Genomic DNA, 21,501 nt, shown 5'->3' on the forward strand with positions numbered 1-21,501 from the left:
AGTACTAGTAGTACTAGTGGCAGTACTAGTAGGTGAGGTTGAAGCAGGTTTGAGGCGGAGCTGCCTAATCACACGCCAGCCTGGACGCTAAACTCTTACAAAATGAACCTTAAAACTCAGAGGACAGAAATCTAAGACGGCTGTATTCTCCTGAAGGTCCTCCTGAAGGTCCTCCTGAAGGTCCTCCTGAAGGTCCTCCTGAAGTCCTGAAGCTGCTCCTCATGTTCCACATCTCCATCCCCACCTCTTTCCCGACCTTCTGTTTTGGCGGCGAGTCACCGAGCGCGACCCGCTAACCGTCTCTCCTGCTGCATTCATTCGCAGGCGACAATAGCGGCGCCCTTTGTAACCACGGCAACGGGAAAACATCTCCGAACGCTCGTCTCACAAAACACGCACCGCCGATAAACACAACCATTCAGATCTTTACAACCCGGCACATTTCCCGCCCTTCCCCCCGTCAAACCTCCTCTCACGGATCGCATTTCAGGATGAACAACCGACATATTGTGATTCCTGGATGCACTTCATTCCAGGTCCCTGATCCTGGTCCAAGACTGCCACGCAAAAACCACATGACGGAGATGAATCGGTACTCGGACCAGGAGCGGAAGTTGACTTGCTATAAAGAGTCGTACGAAAAACCGAACCGACGACGACAGAAAAGGAACTCGCTTGTGTAACTTGGACATGTTTTGTTATTGTTTCCGGTGATTCTGACCGAAAAGTTGCTTCTTTGTCCCCAACCAGCAACAACCAGCCTTAACAACCCTAGTTTGTGCCCATCAACTCTTCCATTTACATAACAAGCCACCATAATCCAGACCAGGGGTGGATGATTAAACCGGATTAAACCATGAACAGGTTTAATCCGGCTTGCAAAGTTAAAAAATACCAGGTTTGAGGAGCGAATTGATCAATAACAGTAGTTCATTTGTCACGATTTTACCGATTTCAGAATAGATTTTCCCCTGTGTTGTTCCCCTGAGCTCAAATGAGTTGGACACCCTGATCTAGATCATTTGGAAACTCCCTGCAGGTCATCAGAACTGGGACGAGGGCTGAGACGTCTTCAAGTGGAGGAGGTTCCCGGTGAATTCTTCTGGAAACCTTAAATTCCTTCACTTGAAGACGTTTCGCCCTTGAGTTCTGGAGACGTCTTTCGGACGAGAAGCGAAGAAATCCAAGTCCGGTTGCCACGACGAGAAGGTTTCATCGTTCGTGTTCCTCTTGACCTCCCCTGGACCAGACAGGAACGTCCAAAGGGCCCCATGTGGCCTCCTGACCGCACGACTCCCGAGTCTACCTTCAAATGAACTTTATTGACGACCTCTTGGATCCGCTGACCGATAAAGTCATCATCTTCTCGACCGAGTGCGAACGAGTCCACGTTTCTTTGTGATGGAGAGGAGAAGGTGGACCAGGTGTCCAGAAAAGATCTCGGCCGTGTGAGCAGTTCAGTATTTATTAAAAGACACTCAACGGTAACAACAGTGAAGACCTGGGAGGAGGTTCAGGGGAACGTTGGAAGAGAAAGTGAAGACAAATTCCAGTGCTTGGTTCTCCGCGAGCAAACCGCAGCAGGTCAGGAGCGTCCGCCGCCCCGCCGATCACAGCTCCGACTTCAGGAGCTTCTTGGCCTTTTTCATGTTGTTCAACACTAGAAGGAGACGGGAGAGACGGGAAAGAGGCCTTCAGGGTTCGGCGTCTCCGGCGCGGAGGAGAAAAGGCGTCCGCGAGCGTTTCTTACGGAGTTTGAGGTCGCTTGGCTCGTAGGCGTACATGCGGTTGGCGTAGCGGCCGGTGATGTCGGCCCGGACCGTCATGGAGGGATCTGCGGGGAAGCGGGCGGCCGCCGTTAGCGGGCGCGAGAAGGTCCAGCGGGAGGAAACTCTCGATTTTCCCGAAGGCGATCGGATCGACGGCTCTTACCCACGAAGAGCATCCTGGGGACGTACTCTCCGTCCGGGGACAGATGGTTGTCCGTGGTCTCGTACTGGCGTCGAGAAGCAAACACACGGAATGTTCGATTCATAACGTTCTTGTGATTCCATCAATCGCGGCCTCAGAAGAGCAGATGTTTGCAGGTGGAAACTGCAGAGGAGCTCATCCACGATAACCACAACCGGGTTACACTTTAACTCTCTGTTTGCTCCAATCAGAGGCATGTTTGCTTTGCCAAACCCACTTCACACACACACACACACACACACACACACACACACACACACACACACACACACACACACACATACCTGGAGCCCATTGAAGCCATTGGTATGTCTCAACTGGTGTCACAGCAAGGATAACAGAAAATGAGCGTTCCTTCATTGATTGATTGATTGATTGATTGATTGATTGATTCCTTCATTGATTGTCTATCACTTCGGGGTGCATCTCAGCTCTGATTGGCCGAGAGGCGGCTTCACAGACGTTCACCCTCTCATTCACACGTTATTCAGAAACACAACATTCACTCCTTCACTCAGGTGGAACACAAACAAACCCCTGGACACCTTCTCCTCCACACACTCCTGTAGTACTGGTTGTAGTAGTAGTAGTATTTGTTGTGACGGTAGCAGTGGTAGTAGTAGAAGTAGTAGTAGTAGTGTCAACTACCCGTACTATCTGGATTAGGACTAGGATTAGTGTCATTATTACTGCTGTTGTAGTAGTAATAGCAGTTGTAGTAGTGGTTGTTGTAGTAATCGTAGTACTACTATTTGTAGTGGTGGTAGAAGTGGTACTAATAGTCTTTGAATCTTTGTTAAACTGGTAGTGGTTGTAGTAGTTGTCGCAGTAGTAGTAGTAGTAGTAGTAGTTGTCATAGTAGTAGTGATGGTAGTAGTGGTAAGAGTCATAGTAGCTGTAGAACTTATACAAGCAGTACTATGAGTAGTAGTTGTGGTAGTATTAATGGTACTAGTAGTAGTACTAGTCATAGTAGTGGCAGTATTAGTAGTCCTAGTAGTATTAGTAGTACTAGTCGTACTAGTGGCAGTATTCGTAGTCCTGGTGGTAGTATTAGTAGTCCTAGTAGTACTAGTCGTACTTATGGCAGTTTAAGTACTCCTAGTAGTATTAGTAGTCCTAGTGGTAGGATTAGTAGTCCTAGTGGTAGTATTAGTAGTACTAGTTGCACTTGTGGCAGTATTAGTAGTCCTGGAAGTATTAGAAGTACTAGTGGCAGTATTAGTAGTCCTAGTAGCATTAGTAGTCCTAGTAGTATTGGTAGTACTTGTGGCAGTATTAGTAGTCCTAGTAGTATAAGTAGTACTGGTGGCAGTATTAGTAGTACTAGTCGTACTTATGGCAGTATAAGTACTCCTAGTAGTATTAGTAGTCCTAGTGGTAGGATTAGTAGTCCTAGTGGTAGTATTAGTAGTACTAGTTGTACTTGTGGCAGTATTAGTAGTCCTGGAAGTATTAGAAGTACTAGTGGCAGTATTAGTAGTCCTAGTAGCATTAGTAGTCCTAGTACCATTGGTAGTCCTAGTGGTAGTATTAGTGGTCCTAGTAGTACTAGTGGCAGTATTACTAGTCCTAGTAGCATTAGTAATCCTAGTAGTACTGGCAGTACTCGTGGCGTCCCCTTTGGGGTGCTGGCCTACCACCAGGTTGAGGATGATGAAGTCCTCGTCTAAGGTCCTCTGGATGTCCACGTCTTCGGCGAAGACCTTCCTGAGGGCTGCAGGGGGAGGAGCCGTTAGGGTTCAGGGTTCGGGAGCTTCGAGACGCCGCGGAGGAGGAAGGAGGAAGTCGTACCCTGGCTGTGAGGACAGTCCTCCAGGTGGAAGAGCACCATCAGGGGCTTGTTCCTGGACCGGGACCAGTACAGGGCCTCCTCGTACGTCTGGGCCCAGATCAGCTGGTCGCCCCATCCTGGAGGCGGGAGGAGGACACGGGAACATCTCGCAACGCTTTTCCGGATCGCCGTCCGAGCCACGTCCGGTTTGTAAAGCCGTTTATTGTCGGCCCGCATTTATTTTCAAACTCATCTTTTGGGGACAAAAGAAAATCCAGCCGTCTCCGGCTCGTCCGTCCAGGTGACGGCGTTGGTTCATCTGGTGGATCTCCTGCGGGTCACTCACCTCTGGACATGGTCTGCGGGATCCTCTTGCCCGTCTTCGGGATGTACTTCCCCAGAGCGGAGGTCATGGCGACCAGGGCCAGCAGAACCGACAGCGTAGCTTTGGACATCTTGACAAGCTGCCGGGAGACGGACAGGAGGTACCCTTAGAGAAGATCTCAGGAACATCAAGTGAAAGCAGACGCTCCCGCTTTCACATCAGCTTGCAAACCCCCGCTGCACATTCAGAACTACAACTCTGAACCAGAAGTTCGGGTTCAGGACAACAGCTCTTAGCTAGAAGTTCAGTTTCAAGCCCCGCGGACGCAAGCCGGAGGAGAAGGTGGGCGGCGCCGAGATCCTCACCTGGAGAGAAGGTTGTTCTTCTGCACCTCCACGCCTCACCTGGCTGCTATTTAAGCCCCGGCCGGCTCCGCCCCCTCCGCCCCCCCGCCACCCTCCGGCTGCTGTCGTCAGACCTTCAGGAAGGCCGAGGGAGCCGGGGGGGTCGAGGAGCACCAGAGCTGAGAGGAAGGAACCTGGAGATCTGAGCACTTCCTGAACGACTGAAATGTTCTAGAAGAGGGACATGAGGTCCCCGGAGGTCTTCTTGTAGGAGTTTGTCATTTTGAAATGATGACGTCCGGTTTGCTGACGGAGTTGCAAAGCGGTGAGAATCTCGGCGGCAACTTCAGAAGAAACAAACGGAAGAAGAAAAGCTGGCGATGACGGGGCTGCGCCTGATTGGTTGGACCTCAGGAGGGAAGAACCTGCCGGGAGGAGACGCTCAACTTCACCATGAGTTGCACACATTCATTCATTCATTCATTCATTCATTCATTCGTTCATTTGTTCATTTGTTCATTATTTCGTTCGTTCATTATTTCCTTTGTTCGTTCATTTGTTCATTCATTCATTTATTCATTCAATCAGTCATTCATTCACTCAGTCTTTCAGTCATTCATTCAATCATTCACTCATTCATTCATTTGTTCGTTCGTTCGTTCATTCGTTCATTCATTCACTCAGTCTTTCATTCAATCATTCATTCATTCACTCATTCATTCATTTGTTCGTTCGTTCGTTCATTCGTTCATTCACTCATTCATTCATTGATTCACTCAGTCTTTCATTCATTCATTCATACATTCATTCATTCGATCATTCATTTGTTCGTTCGTTCATTCACTCATTCATTTATTCATTTGTTTGTTCATTCATTCCTTTGTTCATTCATTCCTTTGTTCATTCATTTATTCATTTATTCATTCATTCATTTATTCATTCATTCATTCACTCAGTCTTTCATTCATTCATTCATTTGTTCATTCATTCATTCGTTAGTTCTCCATCCTGCTTATCCTACATTCACCCTCTCATTCACGTCATATGAAGATACTCAGGGTCCCCATTGGGGTCCAGTTCAGGATCAGGATTTGGGTCCGGATTGGCACCAGGATCAGGATTTGTGTCTGGATCAGGATAAGGATCAAGATCAAGATCAGGATCAGGATCAGTGTCAGTATTGTGATCAGGATCAGGATTTGGATCTGGATCAGGATCAGGATTTGGGTCTGGATCAGGGTCCGGATCAGGATCTGGGTCCAGATTTGGCTCCAGATTGGCGTCAGGATTGCTATCAGGATCAGGATTTGGGTCCGGATCAGGATAAGGATCGGGATCAGGATTAGGATCAGGGTCTGGATTGGCATCAGGATTGGGATCAGTATTAGGATTTGGGTCTGAATCAGGATCAGGATCGGGGTCCAGATTGGGGTCGAGGTCAGGATCAGGGTCTGGGTCAGGATCAGAGTCCAGATTTTGGTCAGGATCGGGATCAAGATCAGAAAAAGGATCAGAATTTGGGTCCAGATAAGGATCAGGGTCAGGGATCAGTGGGGCCACCACATCAATGGCTGCTTTGTTCCTGTAGCTTTCAGACCTCCAGGCTACCTGATATGCCTCTAAGGGACTCCAGACACGCACACACACACACACACACACACACACACACACACACACACACACACACACACACACACACACACACACACACACACACACACACACACACACTCAAACCCGACCCATAAGAATGAGGAACCTCCCTGAATAGCTTCTAATAGTTTTGCACATTTGAGCGATCCGTGTTTTTCCGGTTTAATCTTGTAGGTCACATGTGTCAAACTCAAGTTGCAGATGGAAGTTTCAAAAAAGATGGGAAGGCCAATACATGTTTGCGCTTCAAGGAGAAAAAGCGGTGCGTCTTTTGTGTTACGAGGGAGAGTTAGTTGTCAGAGAGTACAATCTATTGACACCAAACATGTATGCCAAAGTTAGCCTTCCAGAAAAACCACAAATTGTCCAAGAATTAAAAACCAAAATCTTCAATGCAAATGCATTTGTAACATTGTGGATTTGATTGATTAATAAATTCAGTTGTTTAACATGAAGGAGTCGTTACATTTATTTTACATTACATTTAGTCCCATTTATACTGTTACCGGTAACCATGATGCTGATGTGGCCCTCGGTGAAAGTGAGTTGGACACATGTGCCCTAAACACTGACTCCCTCTAATCTACATGTGTCAAATTCAAGGCAGCGGGCCAATAGTGGCCCGCCACATCATTTTAGTGGCCCGCAAGAACGTCTTAAAAGAACTGATTGTCTTAAAATAAATAAGCCAAACGTGTTCAAAGGGTACAACCTACGTCTGCATTTTGACACCAGACATGTATGCCAAAGTTAGACCTCCGGAAAAACAACAAGTTGTCCAAGAATTAAAAGCCAAACTCGGATGGCAGCAGAACGTGTTCAGGAGTCATTGATTGATGGACTAATGTGTTGCTTGTTGAAATTGGCATGTTTACCTTCGAGCCGCCGCCGCCGTCTGATCGTGGATCCACATCCTCCAACGGCGGCAGGAAGCTGGTCGGACCTGTTCAGATCGGCCGCGGAGAGGAAAGATCTCCATCGCGAGGAAAGACATCAAGATTCATTCCAAAGTAACTCGTTCTGGATTTATCTGCGGTTTTATCAAACGCTTTAATTCTCATTTAACTGTTGACAACTATTACAACTAATTTATTCATTATATTCATGTGATTTAAATAAGTTGGTTTGTTTTCAAATTCAATTTTAAAGGGAAAAAATAAATTATAATTAATATTTGTAGTCGTAGTAAAATTAATGAAAAAAATCATATTATTATTATTAATGAGATGAGAACAACTTTATTAATCCCGAAGAAAATTGTTGTGCCAGAGTTTCAAGTAAAAAAACATAACAGTAATAGATAATAGTAGAAAGGAGGAAGAATAAGAAATACAATGAAATATGAAATATGAATTGTCTTAGCTAAAAAAAATCATGTCGACGAGGATGGGATAATATAATATAATATAATAGTATTATGATAATATAATAATAATAGTAATGGCTAGATATGATATATATTGGTATAAATAGATGTTAATAACGTATTTACTGCAGCATCAGAAAGCCTATGCTAACCTGAGTTAGCTGGATTTACCCAGAAACTTTAATATTGTTCTAAAAAAACCAACTTTCATCATAAATTCTCTGATCTGAAAACAGGTTTGGAAAACTGCTGAAATCAGCAAGAATAAACATATTGAAAATCGCTCTTTTTCTTCACAAGGAGAAAGTGGAAAAGCACATCGGGAATGTGAAGCGCTATCTAAATAATCCCTGTAACGCGGCGTCGGCCGGGACCAGGATGTGGAGCGGCTGAATGCTGAGGTGTCCTTCCCGGAGCCCCTTTTCTTTGCATGTTGTCACAGCACCGGGTCAATATTTGTACAAAAGGGCCGGGTTAAAGGCCGCTCCTAACGACACCTCGCACTCGCCAGCTGCGCCGAGCCCTGCCTTGGAAACACGGATCTAACGTCAACTTCCTGCACACACGCAAACACGAACACACGCAAGCGCTAGGAATGTGCCAAATGATTGCCTCGGATAGCCTTTAGCTCACCGTTTACGTGGTAAACGCAGTCACATCGGCCGGGATGCTAAAGGTTGACAAAGCACAGCATGAGTACATGTTCTTTTGAGGGTTTGTTCAGCCACGTATCTTCTCTCTGATTGGGTACCACATGCCACCGCTGTTGTCCTGGGCTTCGGACGCTGGTAAGGCCTCCCCTGGTAGTGGTCCAAGGTGAGGGTCCAGATCAAGAACCACCTGAGGAAACTCAGAAACAGAAAGCAAGAAGACACGTCACCCTGACCGGGTTGACGGGGCAGCGTCCGCATCAGTGAGAACCTGGTGGCCACGCCGAGGTCCAATGGAGGTCCGATGAGGCTCGGCCCAAAGTGCAACGTGGAGTCATCACCCTGTTGGGTCATCACGGGAACGCAGTTGGGCGCTGTATCTTCGGGCAGCAGACAAAAGGTGGAGGCCTACATGTGCCATCTGTCCATCGGTTAAACTGGCTTTCGGACCATTCGGAAGGCAGTTGGACTTTCTGGAGTTGGTAAGAGTGAGAGGTATCAGGCAGTGGTGCCGCTCTCCACCCAACAAGAAGGTTGTCTCCTTGGAGACAGTGAGGAGGGAAGAAGTACTCTGATGGTTGCTCGCATTTATGCACTAAACACTTTGTTTCAAGTATCCAGCCTTCTTGGTTTTACAGGAAGGTGTCCTGGTCGGATTCCAACTCCATCTACTGGGAGACGTCATTGGTCACTTGGACCATGACTGAGAAACCTGGAGGGATGATAAGCAGGAATGGTCTGCTGGATCCAAACGGTCTTTTGTCATTGGAGATCTTTGCAAGGCATGGATTGGCAGAAGAGGGAGGCCTTTCCAGCATGACTGGCTCAGACCAGAAGGGCTGCAACCAGTTGTTAAAAAGGCTGAAACTCAGGGCTGGGAGGAATTTGGAGAAGAATATTTGGTTGCCCTTGTGGTCTTTCTGGAAAAGGGTCGGATGACCTGGGAAAAGGGTAACAAAGCTTGGCCTAAGTTGTCGACAGCATGGGTAGAGACTTGTTAACCTTGATAGGGGACAGTCTTGAATGGTGGAAAGAGCACTCTGAGGAACTCTTGAACAACTGACATGGCCTCCATGAGGCAGTCATGGAGACCAACCAGGCAGTCAAGAAGTGGCAAGGCAACAAATGTGGATAAGATTCATCTGGATGTGGGACCGGAAGGCGTGTTCCAACTATAGAAGGATCATGCTGCTCAGCTTCCTGAGCAAAGTCTACGCAAGGGTTCTTCAAAGGGTTCTCCAACCAAACCAAGAGAATGCAGAGTTCAACCTGGACTTGGAACAGTGGACCAGGTCTTCAATCACGTAAGGTTCCTGAGGGTTGTTTTTGGAGCAACCTTGTCCTCTCCATGTGTTTCGCAGGTGTTCCTTGTAGATTTCCTTGTGCTTTGGAGAAGGCATACGAACATGTCCCATGGAGTGTTCTGAGGCAGCTGTTACAGGAGTATGGAGTCACATGGCTGTAACTATTAGCATTCTTAGCACAATGTCAGACATGCTTCAGGAGGACGCTGGGCTCGACCAGGGTTGCCGCTTCCTCACAGATTCGGTCTGAGATATTCATGGACAGGATCTCAAGGTGCAGTTGTGGGAAAGAGTGCAACCTCTTTATTCCTTCTCTGCTTTTTACCGACAATTTGGTCTTGTTGGCGTTATCTCCAAGTGACCCCCAGCAAGCTCTGGAGCACTTTGCCACCGAGTCAAAAGCGAAGAGTCAGCATTCACAAGCCCTGCACTGACCAGTCCTGGGGAAGAAGGAGCTGGGCCAGAAAGCAAGGCTTTCTTAAGTATACCGTCAATGTCCAAAGTCTCACCTGCGGTGGCCGTAAGGATTTTTCCACACAGGGTGGTTGGACTCGGCCTTAGAGATACCTTAGAGTGCTTCCATCTGGTGGAAGCTCACAGTAGATCCACTGCAAAAGCAGCCAGCTGAGGTGGTTTGGACATCTGGTAAGGAGGCCTTCTGGGCACCTCCTGCTCAGCTTGGTCCAAGTGTGTCCACCTAGGAAGAGTCACTGTGGTCAACCAAGAACATAGTGAGGGAGTAACATATCCTGTTGGGCCTGAGATCACCTTGGAGTCCTGGGAGAAGAAAAAGTGCGTTGCCAGGGAGACGTACATCTGTCAACCGTCAACCCCAGAGGAACAGTTGCACAGCAAATGAATGGTGAAGTACTTAGATTTATAATTAAATACTTACCTCAAATGTAACCCTCTCAAAGAGCAGAGTTTAAGGGATATTACGCCAAGATACTACTTTCTGTTCAAATACTTAAAAGATCTTTTCTCATTTCAGACCCGACTGAATTTCATTTTTACAATTGTACAGCACCAATGAACTAAATCAGGAGTATTTTGTAAAGGCTTATGGTTATATCACATATTAAATACTTAATATTATTATATTAGCATATAGCTTACATAGCATTTTGTCCTTTTCTTCCCTGTGCCCTTTCAAATAAAACAACACTAAATCAAATCTATTTTTGACATTTATTGTGTACAAAGTAAATGAAAATATGACCATTTCCAAAATGTATTTTGTATTCATAAACACAAGAATCATACGGACAAAAAAAAGAAAGGAAAAAAAAAATTATGTTGTAAAAAAAAAAAAAATGGGCCACTGTTCTTGACATTTTATCAAAATAAAAAAAAGAATACATGGAGGGAGCGACGAAAAAAAAAAAAAAAAAAAACCCACATAGTACATTCTTACAGTCCCACAAGAGACAAAAAGGTCACTGTTTTCACGGAAAACAATCAAAATAGTTGACCATCGTTCATCTGACTCTTAACACTGTAGTTGAAACCCGTCCGGGTCGGTGGGCCGCTGACTGAAGGATGCACTTCTAACGAGACCGTGTTATGTTAGATGCTCAGGATTGTCACGCTACACGCACACACTCTTACACACACATCACCTCGAGAAGCTTCTTCACATTCAAAACCAAGCGGGAAAAAAAAAAAAACAAAAAGAAAAAACAACAACAACAACAACCGGGCTTCTTTGAGTCAGTAGAGCTCATGTTGACGGCTCTCCATGATCAGACATAAAGCATCTTGATCAGTCCATTCAGAGTCCTTCGCCTTTCTTTATAAAGTGCATTTATCTCCTATTTTCATATCCTATTATCTGGTGCTTCTCGTGTCAGGCGGACGCAGTGAAACAACCCGACTGCACGGGATCTACCGACCACGGAGGATAAGAAGGAATGAGGACATTCTGCTGACAACTGGCTGGCCATGCTTGTTGTGTGAGGAGCGACCGTCCAGAGGGGCAGCGAGCTGCAGATGTGGAGGCTGGTTAAAAATGATCAGGATAAAAACCATCAGGTCCACGGGAGGTCCGTTCACAGCTGGAGTCTTTTGTTTCCTCTGCGGCCGAGGTCGCCCCGCGGCGGCCGGACGCTCGCCGCTCGGGAGCGCGGCGGCGCCGCCTAGTGTCCGTGCTGCGGGTGCTGGTTGTGAGCCGGATGGTTGGGGGGCAGCGGCGGCCCGTTGACCCCGGGGTGGTAGAAAGCGCAGTTGCTCTCGTACCTGCAGCTTCCCTTCATCATGAAATGGCGGCAGACCGGACGTTTGGACATGTCTGGAGACGGAGAAACACACGGGATTACAACTCACGTTTGGAGAATCACACCGCGCGCTTTTCGTCTTGATGGAAATCTGAAAAATAAGTCTTTTCGCTCGCGTCTGGAGACGTACCGTTCATGTTGTTGTGTCCTCCTCTGGGTCCGCCCCGTCCTCGGCCTCGGAACCCGGGGTCCCCCCCCCTGCCTCTGCCGCCCCGGTGGAAGTGGCCTCCCCGGTGGGGGCCCCCCCTCATGGATTCTTCCCCCCAGTAGTTGCCGTTGTCCCCGCGGCCCTGGCCCGGCGGCGGCCCCATCATGCGCGGGCCGCCGCCCGGGTTGAAGGGCGGCCCGTGGTTGTGGGGGGGCGGGGGGTGGTTGAAGCGGGAGTTGCCGGGGGGGTTGTTGGGCGGGTAGCCGCTGTTCATGGGCATCTGCATGTGCATGTTCATGTTGTTGACGTTGTTCATGTTGTTCATGTGCGGGCCGTTGCCCAGCAGGCCCTGGGCTACTGGAGGACAGAAACACGGGGTTAGAAGACCGAAGATCTCCGACGGGTTCGGCGGAGGCTCGGGGACGGGACGGGACCGGCGTACCTGGCGGGGGTCCGCCCTGGTTCTGGTTCTGGGTCTGCTGCAGGGACCCCAGTAGCTGTTTGATCTTGTCCGAGAAGTCGGGCTGCTTGATCAGGTCTTCGGTAGACTGGTTTCCAGTGGCACCCTGGAGGAACGGGTAGAAGGTAAGTATCCGACGCGGTCGACGTTCGGTTGTTTTTGGTTGGCGCCGGTATTTTCGAAGCCGCTGGGTGACCCGGCGCCTCAGCGGGATGCTTACCATGATGGACGAAAGCAGTTCTTGCACATTGACGGCGGGCGCCGAGGGATTGTTGCCGGTGTTGGAGGCCTGAGGACTCCGCGAGCTGTTGTTCAGGTTGACCATGAGGTTGGCGAGGACCGGCGGCAGCTTGGAGCTCTCGTTCGGGGCCAAGCCGGCGCCCGGCGGGCCCGAGGTGTCCATGGGCTCGGCGTAGCCGTCATCCATCATGGTCAGGTCCTGCACCGGGAGCAGGACGCACATAGTGAGATAGGCGCTTGCTCCACTGAACAGGAGGTAACGGGAGTGTGTGTGTGTGACGGTCTAAGTGTGTGTACGTACCTCATCCAGTGGAATTAGACGGGGGGGCATGGGCTCGTAGGGCTCCGGGTCCGGCTCGTGGGGGCTGTCGGGGACGCTGGAAATAGGAAAAGGTGAAACGTCAGCGCCCGAGGAGAGGTGGGTGGAGCTGCGTCGGGACGCCGGCGGCGGCCTCACCTCTCTTTGCTCAGGAAGATCTCCTGCAGGATCCCCATCTCTCGGTCCCTCTGGGTCAGCTTCTCCGTGCTGTTGGCTCCGGGGATGACCAGGCTGCCGGCCAGCGTCAGCGGCCGCGGGGGCGACCAGGGGACCCTCTCCTCCATGGTGTCGTGGGAGAGGCGGCGAGCCATCTCGAACGTCTGCCTGTCCATCATCAGCTCCCGCTTGGCGGCTTCGCCGAAATCTTTGATCTTGTTGACGTTGACTGGAGTTTGAACAGAAGACGGGTTAGATTTCTCCTGAACGCTCACGCGAGGCCGGCAGGCAGGAGGAGCGGCGGGTCGCGCACCTCTTTCGGTCTCGTCCAGGTCAAAGAAGAAGTAGTGCTTGAGGTGTTCCTCCTCGGCCCAGTGCACCGTCTTCTTCTTCTTGCCCTTCTTGGTCAGGCCCTCCTCTTCGCCCCGAGGTTCCGCCAGGGCGTTGGGCTTCTCTCCTGCGACGGCCAACAACGGGGCGTGAGCTCTCACGGCTTCACGCCGGCGGAAAAAACACGGGAAAGCCACCCGGCGCCGCGCTTACCGTGCTCGGAGGGATCGGGGTCCTCGGAGGGCACGGGCGTCCCCGGCTGCTCCGGCTCCTGGTTCTCATCCACCGGAGTGGCGGACGCAGACGTTTCTGGAGACGAGGGCTTGGCGGACGATGAGGAATACGCCGAGGGTTTGCTGTCGAAGGGACTCGCCTGGACAAAGACGAGGGTGTGAACGGACGCGTCCGGTGACGTCTCGGGACAAAATGACTTCGTGATATTTTCGCTCTGGACGCGTCGTCGATCGAACGCCCACAGAAGAACATGGGAGAACCACACCGCTCACCTTGTTGGAGGTTGGAGAGACGGCCTTCACGTTAGCCGGGCCGCCGGCGCTCGGTTTCTTCTTCTTGATCTTGATTCCCGGCACCGGCGCAGAGTTCAGCGCGTCCAGGAATCCCGTGCACTCCATGGCTGCAGCCGAGGACCGGCAGAGACGCGAGCGACGGCGATTGACATTATTAGACGTTTTTTACAATCCATCGTTTTACTGGGATTTTGACCGTTTACTGCTAGTTTCATTTTGTAAATTAAATAAAGGAGAACTGATCGGCGGCTCGTGGGGTATTTTTGCAGCAACACTTTCAGCAGATGACGGCAATAACATTTGCATTTCAAACTGGCCGATTTCTTATTTCGGAGGAGATTTTGTGCGTTCACACTCACGTTGTGCAGGGATAATCTTGACTTTGATTTCCTTGGTGGAGTTGGAAGGCGTGTTCAGAGGTTTGTATTTCTTCTCCTGAGGAGGAGCATCAGACAGACCGGAGCTGCAGAGCAGAGGCAGAGAAGGTGGAGTGTGTTATGCCGCCTTCTACAGAGGACAAAAGTGAGGGGAAGCTGCGACCGAGAAGGCAAAGTACCCGGGCCTCTTGAGGACTGGAGGCTTGATGTTGTATTTGTCCCCCAGCTGAGGAGCAGTGGGGGTCTTCTTAGCAGGGGTGGGAGTGGGGTTGTCCATCTCTAACCCTGTGAGATACCAACATTTAGATTTGCTCCGGTTTTACAAATTGAAAAAAAAAAAAACATAAAAAATACGTGGCAGGTTGCGCGGGTTACCGATGGAGCGAATCTTGGCGTGGCTCGGAGCGTGAGCTTTGGGCTTCTCCTTCTTCTTCTCCTCATCTCCGCTCTTCTCCTTCACTTCCCGCAGAGGCACCTTGCTCTCCTCCCTCTTCTTCTTCTTGTCTGCAAGATGGACAAACCCGCCGCTTTACAGACGGCCGACACCAGGCGGGGAACTCGTACCCGGGGGGTCGCCGTGCACGTACCTGCTGGAGAGTTGCCGCTGCCGGACACGCTCTGGGATCGGATGGTGGCCATCCAGCCGTCCACGAGCACCGACGCCAGCTTCCTCAGCTCTGCGGTCAGAAGTTAACGTTACGAATGCCGAGTATGAACAGAGACCCGTTTATACAAACAATGCGATGCGTGCGAGCGGGCTGACCTTCGGTCTCTGCACTCTTGCTCAGCTGCTTCACCAGCTTGGCAGTGTTGTTCTGGGGAACGAGAAAACAGCCCGTTACACCTTCTGGCACCGGAGGAGGAAGGTTTGTCTGATGGCGGTTGGGGAAGTCCGTACCTGTTTGAGGTGGTCCACTGTGAGCGGGAGCTTCTGCAGCGTGCGGAGGATGAGCTGCAGCAGGGGGCTGTTGTTAGTGGTCTTGGAGTGGGTGAGCCAGGAGTTGAGCAGCCTGTAGCCCCCGACACGAATAAACCTGGAGGAAGGAGGATGAGCGCTGAAACCACGCACGCCTGGGACAGCGAGGGAGGTGTTCCTCACATATTCAAAGAAGACACAAGTATGAAACACGAGTTTGCTGTTCGAGATGAAAACAACTCCGGGTTGGGAGCGTACGGTGACGGGGAACTGCATTATTTCCGAGCAGACGAAAGCTAACAGGCTAATATTCAGACTTTGTTGAAATACTTTTAGCGGTTGTTTGTATACAAGCACTTGGGAGGCACACAAGGATTTCTGGTTAACTTGGGAGTGTTTACAGACATATAATCTGATTCCTCTAGACAGAGGTGCGTCGCAGGGGTGAAGAGGCTGATGCTCCCGGCGGTGATATCACCGGGTGCGACGCAGCCGTCACAGCGGGACGCTGACCTCGCCGCTTCCCCTTCGCCATGCACACGTTTATTCAGGTGAGGTAAAACAATAAGATGGGAGATTTGATTGGAGGTTAATGAAAACATGTTTACTAATTGGATGGTTGTTTTGAGGAAAGACTCAAAAATTCTTGAAACATTTTAACAATCAGTACGAGTGTATACAACTGAAACTTTGTAAAATCTGTTTTTGATTCATGCTTTCGGTTACCAAGTTTTAAAAGGTAGGAAGTTATTTTATTTCTTATCTGAGACCAAATGAACATTCCATCACTAACTGGTTTCAACACAAACCTGTTGCACCTCTATGGCACGTGATAACAATTGTCTGGCGATTGTCTGGCGAGCACGTAAGAGTAGGGTGTGTAACCTAAAAATATTCCTACTGCTGGGTAAACGCTCCTGCGCATCAAGGCACCGATGCGATGCTTATAGAAAGTGAGGCTTACCTGTTGAGGATGTCGTGTGACTTGGTTTGGAGCAGGATGTTCAGGTACATGCATCGGCTGACCATCTTGGTGGAGGCTTTCATCAAACTGCGTAGTCGATATTAAATAAAACCAAGATGACCGATTGAACTCGGGTTATACATTTCATATTTGTAAAGCGTAGCCGAGGGCTGTCCTGAGCGGGACGTTGCTCCCTCACCTGAACACTTTGGGGACGCCCTCCAGGCTGCGGAGCTCGCCGTCCTTCCCCAGCAGCGCCTCCACTCCCTTCAGGATGTCCCGGGGGTCCACGGGTCCCACGGCCATGTCTGGAGAAAACACACACGCGCACACAGATCGGAAGGTCAATACATGGGAGTTACAGCACACACCTATGTTTAGTGTTTGCAAAGCACTTTCATTTTCTGCTAGTGGGCAAGCATGAAGTCGAGGAAGGATTATCCGCCTGAGTATTTTAGGGAGCTCCACGGAACCACAGACAAACCCGGGTCTCTCTTAGACACACATCTGGACAACTCATGTCCACGAATCATTTCCAAGGCTGAGGGACAAACACAAACTTGACCGTCAAGTACACAAGTAACCTCATTTAGAACAACTTATGTTTTATTGATTAAGTTCACCGTCCCGTTCACAAACCGGCCGTGAAGTTCCGGGGTGTTCATCCCGCCGCCCAACTACAGCCGCTTACAAAACAGAACGAGATGGATTTGGCTAAAAGGTGTTCACGCATAGAGGCGGCAGTTGGAGCTACTGAGTAGGTCTACATGAAAGATTGATCAATCTTCAGGCTACACGGAGCTCCTCCTGTCCCGCACCCACGGCTCCAGTGAGCCGCCTCATACTGGAGATGCTTGGTTTGGGTTCCCGCCGGGACAGCAGGCTCTCAGGCTGGACAGCCTCTCCTCTGTGGGACCTGCAGTCACAGCGCTCCGCCTGACAGGTCCACATCAGCGTGAGGCCGCGTTGTCTTTTTCCAGCTCAGGCTTGAACTTAAACTAAGTTACATAAACTGACTTATATTCATAGGTGTGCGTTTATCAAATAAAATTGGGAAAATGTGCATTTCAAGTTCCCCCGATTCCATTTTAACTTAAGACTCTTAAAATAAGAGGAGAAAAATGTGTCTCTGCCCTTTATTGTGTAGCACATTATTACTTTTGCGTGTCTTTTATGTGCCAAGTAATTAAGCAAAAATGTTGTTTAGACATATAGCAGAGAAAAATTTGCAAGAAAAAGTTAATGAAAATGATTTTATCGTTTTTAATAGCACATGTCTATCACAGTAAAAACACATTTGTGCACACAAAGAATGTGAACAGAAACAAGACTTTGGAGAAGCCTTATTAAACCATTACTGTCGAATCTTTTAAAGAAAATTAAATAAGGTACAAATTAACCGTGGCTCAAAGAAACTTAGGATTACGGGATGTTTGAAATCGGGACAGAAAGTTTTGTAAATGATCGTCTTGGCTTGAAGGGTCAGGGTTGAGGGCTGCTGGGTTGGACTACGGTGGCCTGACACTTTCTCTGCAGCAGCAGGGCTGAACGTCAGGACACCTGCCGCCATCTACAGGCCACTTTACACACTGAGGCTGCGCTCAGCGTGGGATTACACACGGCTCTAGCAATTCACTGATCTGTTAGTGGAAAGTCACATCGGACAGACCACGACACCAAGGTGCGACTAAAGGGGACGTCTGGAAACAATCATTGGGTTCTTGAAAAGCCCAACGTGACCAGACAATCAAAACAATGTCTGTTGGCCTTTGGTATTTCATAGCGTAGAGAGCAAACACACATTTACATTAATTGCCTGCAACCCTTCAAGATCATTTTTGGCCCCAATAATAAGATAGATAATATTCTTATGTTAGCATTCTATGTAAGTAACATTTTGGCGCTATACGGAGAGGGGTTTCGTATTCTACAAGTGTGAGAGTAAGAATCAAATATATTATTCAAAAGCGGCAAAGTACATACTCTTCATTGCAAGTAATCAAAGCTAGAACGTGATCAAATTAAAGAAAAGATCTAATCTCACATACACTAAACAAGGGGATATTAAAAAAAACATATCCATTGTAGAATTAGACCCTTGTCACTCCAAAGTTAAGATAATTGAATAAATTCTAGGAACCCTGTATGTCGTTGGAAAGATAGTATCAATTAAACAAACAAAAAATCCAATCGTGAGATTAAGCGCCCTTATGCACCCCGCAAAGTGAATTATGTCCAAAGATCTACCGAAAAACCTAAAAATGATTGGCTCGAACTCGGTAGGCATGCAACTCTACCCCCTCCGTGTTTATGCATTCGGATGCACTCCTCTGTGCCAATTCATGAACAAACAGCGCCAGTCCATAATCAGTTTCATTGCAAATGTCATGATGTTGAGGAATCAGTTAGGTCTTACCCGTGTAACTGTTGTAGGAGAAGTTTTATATAGGAGTCTCAGACCTCCACAACACTGCAAATAACCAAATGCCTGCAAATGTCACAATTGTTACACATGTACACAAAACAAGGCCCTGCGACCTGGTCCGGAGGAGGGGGAAAAGAACATTTTCAACACAGTCGAGTAATGGTGTTATTATGTCTGATTAGTACACAACAAATGTAAGAAAGGGAAAAAACAACAATGTTATGGCAGTTGTGCAACTTCTTAGTTGTCTAAGACGTCAGTGCCATTAAAGAAGAGCGGACGCGAAGGCGTCTTTGTGAAGTGCCCTTGGTTACATAAGGCCACTGAATCCGCGCTGTGTTACCGCGGCCGTGCACGTCACGGCGGGGGGAAGGGCGGCCGGCCGCCCAGCGCCCTCCCCTCCTCCACCCACACGGAAAACACTTCCACGACGCTCGACCCAGAAGCTACACAAAAAAGAAAAACAACAATGGCTACAGGAGGGGGAGGAGGAAAAAAAGAAAACAAAGCGACGAGCGCTCTGGACGACGGGCACCTCGGCTGTTATTTCACCGGATTAGGAAAATCGAAAAACCAAAAACATATAAAAAAAAGCTAAATTTAAAAGACAAAAAAGAGAGGAAATAGAACTCCCATGTCGCTCCGATGGGGGAGAAGAAGCGAGAACTAGTCCACCATTATTTGTCAAATCCCCCGATTGATTGTGCTTCGAAAGACCACTTGGCTCGGATCGTCCCGCAATCTTTATCCAGATTGGCGAGTGCGGGGAGCGGGCAGCCCAGAGCTAGTTAGCACCGACAATTGCGGGACGTCCACGCCGAACACGGCGCAATCTTTATGTGTAGATTGCGGTGGGATTTTTGGCTTTCCGTGGAGCAGCCCCTACAAAACAACAGGCGGGATAGTCCGATATCATGACCTCATGCTTGCCTCCAACAAATACGGCAATCTTTATGAATAGATTGCTTATAGTTATTCCAAACAATTTTTCTTGCTAGGTTACTTAAAAAGAAAAACAGGTTTATTTGTTAACAAAGCCGTTCCGTCTCACACACGAAGAAACGGAGCCTTGGGTGCCTCCGTCCACTTTCCTGTGTGAGCTCATTAACTAAAACACGGTTATCATCGAATTGGCTTTAGCCGAGCACCAGGCTAACGTTCGGTGCTACGACTTACTTTTCAACATTATTCCGAAATCACTTACTATTAGTACTATAGGTCCCCAGCGTCTCTGGTATATAGTGTGCTTTTCGGGCACTTATTTCTCTTATTTCATAAATTATATATCGTCAACCTTCATGGTTTTAATACCAACTGAAAAACTTCTTATGGGTGGGGCTGTGGTAGCTAAAGGTTAGCCTTTCCTTCTGGAACAAACTTGAGGCAAAAATAGTAAATCGAATGTCCATTACTTGAAGAAAAAAAATTTGAATTTAAAGTTGTTGTTTCGAAGTCCTCGACGGTTCGATCTTCGGCAAAGCACTTTCACATCTGAAAAACACACAAGAGATCACATTTAATTTCGATTCTCTATGTTTAAATATTAGTTGTTCTTCTTTATCTAGAACGTATATGTTGATTTAATGGAAATATCCAGCTTTAATTTGCCTTTGTATTTTAAAAAGAATAACGAACCGCGAGCGTGGTATTGGTAACTTCACTTACCTTTGACCAAATCCAGGAATGAGCTCAGGGAGGAGGGACTTCCTTTTTATACCCCGTGACGTTTTTTACGTCACAGCTGACGTTTTTCCCATTTTTTTTCAACGGGCGTACAAAATGGCGGCCAGCAGGCCCTCTCCACTGTTCAAGGACATAATGGCGGATGACGGAAGAAAAAGCCGGTAACCCAGTGGCACGCCTCAAATTCAAATAGATAATCGATATATTTTTCACTGGACACTAGTAGCAAAATAAACACGACGATTTTCATTGCTAATATTGTGTTTTATATACTATTCGAAGCATTTTTTTGCGAAGTAGTCTTTTTTTCAAAATGGCGACCAGTCAGAGTGCCGGAAACCACTACTTTTCTCGGAAAGGCGCTTTGTTCTCACATTGAAGCGCTGTGATTGGTCAGACCGGCTCACTGACGTGTGACGTAGGCGGGGGAGGGAGGGGGGGACGTTGGCGCAAACCATTGTCTCCAAACATTTCTTAAAAAAGGGATTTATTCCTAAATCTTCAACCATACGTTAGCCGAACACCAAAAATATATATGACAAATGTAGAAATCAAAACGTGTTCGTTAAAAAAACCAACTCACAATGGAATCAAAGCAGTAAATACAAATCCTACAAGCTATGCCCTTCGCAGAGTCACGTGGCTTTGGAAGGGGCGTACACTTCCGGAACAATGTTTCCATGTGGCGTGGTTTTTCCAGAAAACCAGTGGGAATTTCACGAAACCACTTTTAAAGTTAAAAGCTGATTGTGTTGATAACCTTTGACCAGAATAAAAGTTTTAACATCGTTTTTAACATCTCGAGAACTTAACATTATAAAACGTTCTGTCATGTCTATTATTTCCAAAAGATGGCTGACACATAGCCTAAACGGCAGAATACAGTTAATATTTTATTTTTCATGTCATAAATTAACCTATTTTTTCTCCTGGCTATTTCTGTCATATGCAAATACATCAGTTGCCGCTGGCTTTGAATATATAACATCCTGCTTTGTTATAATAAGAATGTTCCTGTGAACAGGGAAATCACAGACAGTATGCTTGCCCAACTTCCGTTGTCTTCTTTTGTGAAATGTAGAAATCCCCCCAGTTTTTTCAGGTTTAACATTGCAGACTCCCTGTAGAGGGCACTATAATAGTACACAAACACACCCACACACATACACAAACACACTGTTTCATGCAGTTTCAACATACTAATGGGGTCACTATGGCACAAACAGGATGCTGTTGCAACACATTCACCTGCAATGACTGGACGTCAACATAAACATTGGTTGCAACAGTGACATT

The 21,501-nt window shown here is 47.9% G+C and overlaps 2 protein-coding genes across 5 annotated transcripts; both read right to left on the reverse strand.

The window, feature by feature from the left end:
• Nucleotides 1-1,455: 1,455 nt before the first annotated feature.
• On the reverse strand, nucleotides 1,456-4,446 carry agr2 (anterior gradient 2). Its single transcript, XM_086177950.1, has 7 exons — nucleotides 4,436-4,446; nucleotides 4,092-4,209; nucleotides 3,766-3,882; nucleotides 3,612-3,688; nucleotides 1,933-1,996; nucleotides 1,751-1,834; nucleotides 1,456-1,660 (listed from the first exon to the last, which is right to left on the reverse strand). The coding sequence occupies exons 2-7, from the start codon at nucleotides 4,198-4,200 to the stop codon at nucleotides 1,611-1,613; spliced, it is 501 nt and encodes a 166-aa protein (XP_086034076.1). The 5' UTR covers nucleotides 4,201-4,209; nucleotides 4,436-4,446; the 3' UTR covers nucleotides 1,456-1,610.
• A 6,119-nt stretch (nucleotides 4,447-10,565) lies between these two features.
• On the reverse strand, nucleotides 10,566-19,872 carry ppp1r10 (protein phosphatase 1, regulatory subunit 10). 4 transcript variants are annotated; one of them, XM_086177977.1, is made up of 18 exons: nucleotides 19,727-19,872; nucleotides 16,297-16,405; nucleotides 16,098-16,184; nucleotides 15,116-15,251; nucleotides 14,981-15,032; nucleotides 14,805-14,894; nucleotides 14,593-14,721; nucleotides 14,397-14,502; nucleotides 14,200-14,303; nucleotides 13,820-13,947; nucleotides 13,527-13,686; nucleotides 13,297-13,440; nucleotides 12,966-13,212; nucleotides 12,810-12,885; nucleotides 12,489-12,707; nucleotides 12,251-12,374; nucleotides 11,791-12,165; nucleotides 10,566-11,674 (listed from the first exon to the last, which is right to left on the reverse strand). In XM_086177977.1, exons 2-18 carry the CDS (start codon nucleotides 16,401-16,403, stop codon nucleotides 11,523-11,525), a joined length of 2,436 nt encoding a protein of 811 aa, XP_086034103.1. In that variant the 5' UTR covers nucleotides 16,404-16,405; nucleotides 19,727-19,872; the 3' UTR covers nucleotides 10,566-11,522. The 4 variants fall into 4 exon arrangements, with proteins under 4 accessions (XP_086034103.1, XP_086034102.1, XP_086034100.1 ...); XM_086177976.1 differs by having other exon boundaries at nucleotides 11,791-12,162; nucleotides 15,116-15,311; XM_086177974.1 differs by having other exon boundaries at nucleotides 15,116-15,311.
• Between the last annotated feature and the right edge of the window lie 1,629 nt (nucleotides 19,873-21,501).

The sequence above is a fragment of the Fistularia commersonii genome, chromosome 30 (assembly GCF_037954325.1).
Source record: "Fistularia commersonii isolate RoL2024-O1a breed Wild chromosome 30, RoL_Fcom_v1.0, whole genome shotgun sequence".
Lineage (NCBI taxonomy): Eukaryota > Metazoa > Chordata > Actinopteri > Syngnathiformes > Fistulariidae > Fistularia > Fistularia commersonii.